Below are 4,646 nucleotides of genomic sequence, written 5' to 3' on the forward strand. Positions count from 1 at the left end.
GTGTCTGTTACAATCAACTGCCTCATTCCTGCATTTTGTAACGATTATTATTGTCGTGATTTCGCATCCTTTCGTCCCCATGAGTGGTTTGAATTTGATGAATTTGATCTGGTTTCAGTGTGTTTTCTTCTCCAAGATCAGTGTATGATCCAATCCACAACAGATTGTTTGAATTTGATTTCAACAACGTTTGGGATCCCAACCAACCCAGAAATTGTCGTAAAAAGTTGTTTTTATGTAAGTTAATAAGTTAACAAAAAACTGAAAATTCATGTAATAATTTTCATACTTTAACTTTATGATTATATCTATCAAAATAACATTGTATGTATGCTTGAAGTCGTTTTGTAACTCTTGATTAAAAAAAATTGTTTAAAACGTAGTTGAAATTAAAATTGTAATATTACACAAGAAAAGTTTAATGATATGTTTTGACAACCAATAAGTTCAAAATTGTTGAAATATATGAATATTTAAATTCTATAGCAAATAGTATTGAAAATATTAAAGAGGATATTGTTTTAATATAATTTTGTTTATTTTGTATGTTAGATTGGATGGAGAATAGTATGGGCTGAACTTAAAACAAACTTAAGCTAGGCTAAACACGTGCATGTTGGTTGGATTTAGACTCATTATGGGCTTGGCTTGTGAACACTTGCATTCGGTTATATACATTGACCCTGATAATAGAATGGTGGTATGATGTATTAAATACGAATGATGGAGAGGTGTAGCTGTGTTGCAGTCTTCTTCATTATTCTTTGTATTCATTTCAAATGGTTGAGTTTTATCAAATTGTTGATTCTGGATGTATTCGTTTGTTTGTCAGTCATTATACTTTTAGTCTGTTTTCTTTTATTCGTTTTGATCCAATTTGTAAACCTTTGTTCTTGGGTTAAAATCATTTTGGTGTGGGATTAATAAGATAAGACTTGGTGTTTGTGACAAAAATACACTTATGATATTTGAGACTAACTTATTTTAAGCAATAAGCATCTTTCCTTTCCACCGTATCACAAAAATATATTATTTTAACAATCTAAAATAAGAATAATCCTATTTGTTTATTCATCTACGTCAATATCTCCCTTGTAAACTAGTTCTTTCAAAATTGTAAAAAATAAAGCATTTGATGAGTTTTTATCAGATTTTACTATGCAATTATGTTATTATACAATGTGATTTGTAACAGATAAATTAAATTAACTTAATGTAGACTATCATTGTATTATTTACTATTGAAGTTGATTTTGATATTGATATTGGTGTAATATTCTATGACATAAAAAGGTAAAAAAAACAATGTTGTTAAATTAAATGTATAAATTACGTTTTTCTTAAATGTCAAATACCATCTATCTTACAGTAATTAATTTTATAAATAAAATTAACTTCAATTCTAATTTTGAATAGAAAATTCCCAATCTAAAGAGCGTTATTATTCATTTTTAATTTTTTTTACTCTTATTAAAAACCAAAATCCTAAACAATAATAATAATAATAATAATAATAATAATAATAATAACAACAACACGGGGTAAGGTTGAAGAAAATTAATGTAACGGTACCCGCGTGACTGAGGCTACAAAAACTGGAACATTGGCCGTACAGTCATCTTGTTGGCATAAGTGAGCAAGAAGACAGTGAAGATTTAGCTGTACGTGTGATGGTGTAGCCACATAAGCCAACATATTATTATGGGTTAATCCGTCCAACCAATAACATACATAATTCTCGAGGTTTCATTTGATGGTTCTTGTCATTACTCTTTGACTTAAATCGTTTCTCTCATATTCCAAATAATAATATTTTCCAAAGTATCTTCTGATGTTAGTTGAAATTTGGAGTTTGAGTATTTGATTTGTTTTGAGCGGCTAAGTTGGATCACTGACACGCCCGATCACTCATTTCCTGAGTATTTGATGGCAGAAGAGAAGAAGAAACCGAAACGACAATATCAAGTCTGGAAAGGAAGCAATGTAAGTTCTAACGGTTCCCTTAATTTTTCGGAATTACTATGGTTTTGATTTATCTGATCCCTTAGTGTTATTAGAAATTGTTTTATATAAGTTAGTGATATTGAAATGGGAATAGTGGTATAAGGATCATGCATGGCTATCAAACTTGAACTCATCTGCTTTAAAATTATGTCATAAACTGTACAAATTTCACTTTTCAACTTCACTTATGATGAAATCTTGGTAGCTTGAAACAAAATTGACTTTTTGTGAGATTTCCCTTTGAGGTCCATTTACCTAGGGTGTAAACGAACTGAGCTGGAGCTTGACTAGGCTTGTGCTCAGCTTGTCTCAAGCTCTATTTCTAAAGCTCGGGCTCGGCTCATGAGTAGTTTTTCAAGTTCGATCTCGGCTCGGCTCGGCTCGCCTGTTTTTAATTATCTATATACATATATAACTATTTATACATATATTTTAATTTTAATATTATATAACATAATACATAGATGATTTAGTTATTTTTATCAAAATTTTATATATAATAGTTATTATTAAATAAACAAATATTAAATAAAAATTATATAAATAACATGCTTATTTGGGCTCGCGAGCCTGCTTGAGCTCGATAAGTGAAGCTTGTCTAGGGCTCGTTTATTAGACAAGCTTAATTTTTAGGCTAGAGTTCATTGAAGCTCGCGAGTGGCTTGGCTCGTTTACACCCCTAGTTACCATTGAAGTCCGTTTATTGTGTGATATATCTCCATTTTTGTATTAAAATCACAACTTCATTTCTGCTTAATGTTTCAGAGATTCTTATGTGGAGGAAGATTGATCTTTGGTCCAGATGTCGCTTCTTTGTGTTTCTCATTTCTCCTTGTTGCAGGTCCTGCAATATCTTTCTGTATCAAAGTAAACAACATCATGAACTACAAAAAGGAACACCACCAAGATTATGGTTATTGGCATGCAGTGTTGCTTGTAGCAGCAGCTCTCACTTTTTTGGTTAGTAAATGGTAATATTTTTTTATATAAAAAATGGAAAACATGTGACACCAATTACATTTTTTCACAGGATATTATATTTTTGTTCATGACATCTAGTAGAGATCCCGGTATAGTCCCGAGAAACGCGTCACCACCCGACCCTGATGAAGTTTATGATATGCACACCCCTTCAATGGAGTGGATTCATGGAACAACTCCTCATTTAAGATTACCGAGAACAAAAGACGTTATTGTCAACAATCACACGGTCAAAGTCAAATACTGTGACACGTGTATGCTCTATCGTCCTCCACGAGTCTCACACTGCTCCGTCTGCAACAATTGTGTTCACAAGTTTGACCATCACTGTCCATGGGTTGGTCAATGCATTGGACTAGTAAGTCAACTTAAGTCAAAGCAAGGTCTATTCATTTGTTCTTGTCTAATAAAATGGATACCGGTTTTACTTGTTCATGGTTGCAGCGAAACTATCGGTTCTTCTACTTGTTTATATCTACATCAACTGTCTTGTGCATTTATGTTTTCACATTTTCATGGGTCAACTTAAGTCAACAAAAAGTCAACATTTTGAAGGCTATGTCACAGGATATTTTATCAGATTTTCTTATAGTTTACTGCTTCATTGCTGTTTGGTTTGTGGGGGGCTTAACAATATTCCATTTCTATCTTATTTGCACAAACCAGGTAATGTTTTATCTTTCCCTTAAAAAATTTGTGTAATTTAAATCTTTTAAAATAATATTATATAATTATTATCTAAAACCATGCTTTCAAATCTTAATGCAGACAACATATGAAAACTTCAGATATAGATATAGTAAGAATGAGAATCCATATCATAAGGGGGTAAAAAATAATCTTGTAGAAGTCCTTTTTTCCAAGATCCCGCCTTCACTACACGATTTCCGGGCTTATGTTCATGAAGACGACAATATAGTGGTGGACCCCGCACCTTCGAATCCCGAGGATTCGCCAAAGGAAAAGATCGACATGGAAATGGGAAATGCATTTGCAGACACGGGTGGCTTATCATTTCCTCAACTTTTACAAAATTTGAATTATGATGGCGCGGAGGAGGAGAACATGAGAAGTAAGGTGGGGAGCGGAGCGCCAGATACGCTCCCTTCTCTGTTCCTGTTTGAAACAAATATTTCAGCTGCTGATCTGGCAGTAGAAACAAGGAAGTCTGAAGATGGTAATAATGCTGATGAGAAACGTGATGAACAAACTATAACGTTTGATACGCGCATTGTTCATCAAGATTAGAGGTATATATGTGTAATCTGGTGGAAGATAAAAAACTATTGCTTGGAATGATGGTATTTTTCATAGTTTTGCAGGTTGGCGCTTAACGATGCCATTTATATGTCGAATTTAACACTCATTTTGGTTGTGAATGAGGGCCGTGATCCTCTTATAATTGAAAATAATCAGTTTTACAGTTGGATCTTTTGTTTAATGAAATAGAAGCATTACACTCATCTGTACTGTGGGATTTATCTAGATTCGTTATTATAAATAGAAACATTACACAACGATATGCAGGAAATGTTATACAACCTTTATAACTATACTGAAACTAGCGGTATGTTATGTAGACGTTATAGTGTTATACGGCATGTATAACCTTATACGATAGGTATAGCAACGATTAAAATTAACAATATATATGTTTCAAC

The 4,646-nt window shown here is 32.6% G+C and overlaps 1 protein-coding gene across 1 annotated transcript; it reads left to right on the forward strand.

The window, feature by feature from the left end:
• The first annotated feature begins 1,807 nt into the window (after window positions 1-1,807).
• On the forward strand, window positions 1,808-4,446 carry LOC143567168 (putative protein S-acyltransferase 4). The gene is made up of 5 exons (XM_077053646.1): window positions 1,808-1,983; window positions 2,770-2,964; window positions 3,035-3,343; window positions 3,430-3,651; window positions 3,754-4,446. The coding sequence occupies exons 1-5, from the start codon at window positions 1,927-1,929 to the stop codon at window positions 4,231-4,233; spliced, it is 1,263 nt and encodes a 420-aa protein (XP_076909761.1). The 5' UTR covers window positions 1,808-1,926; the 3' UTR covers window positions 4,234-4,446.
• Window positions 4,447-4,646: the final 200 nt, after the last annotated feature.

The sequence above is a fragment of the Bidens hawaiensis genome, unplaced genomic scaffold, assembly GCF_021521415.1.
Source record: "Bidens hawaiensis isolate Kalapana, Puna unplaced genomic scaffold, B.hawaiensis_p1.1 tig00023229_1, whole genome shotgun sequence".
NCBI lineage: Eukaryota > Viridiplantae > Streptophyta > Magnoliopsida > Asterales > Asteraceae > Bidens > Bidens hawaiensis.

Excerpts from the sequence above, each read along its gene's own strand:
- LOC143567168 (XM_077053646.1), top strand. The coding sequence starts at position 1,927 with ATGGCAGAAGAGAAGAAGAAACCGAAACGACAATATCAAGTCTGGAAA. Across the intron at positions 2,965-3,034 it reads CAGCAGCTCTCACTTTTTTG|GATATTATATTTTTGTTCAT; the intron begins GTTAGTAAATGG and ends ATTTTTTCACAG. Across the intron at positions 3,652-3,753 it reads ATCTTATTTGCACAAACCAG|ACAACATATGAAAACTTCAG; the intron begins GTAATGTTTTAT and ends ATCTTAATGCAG.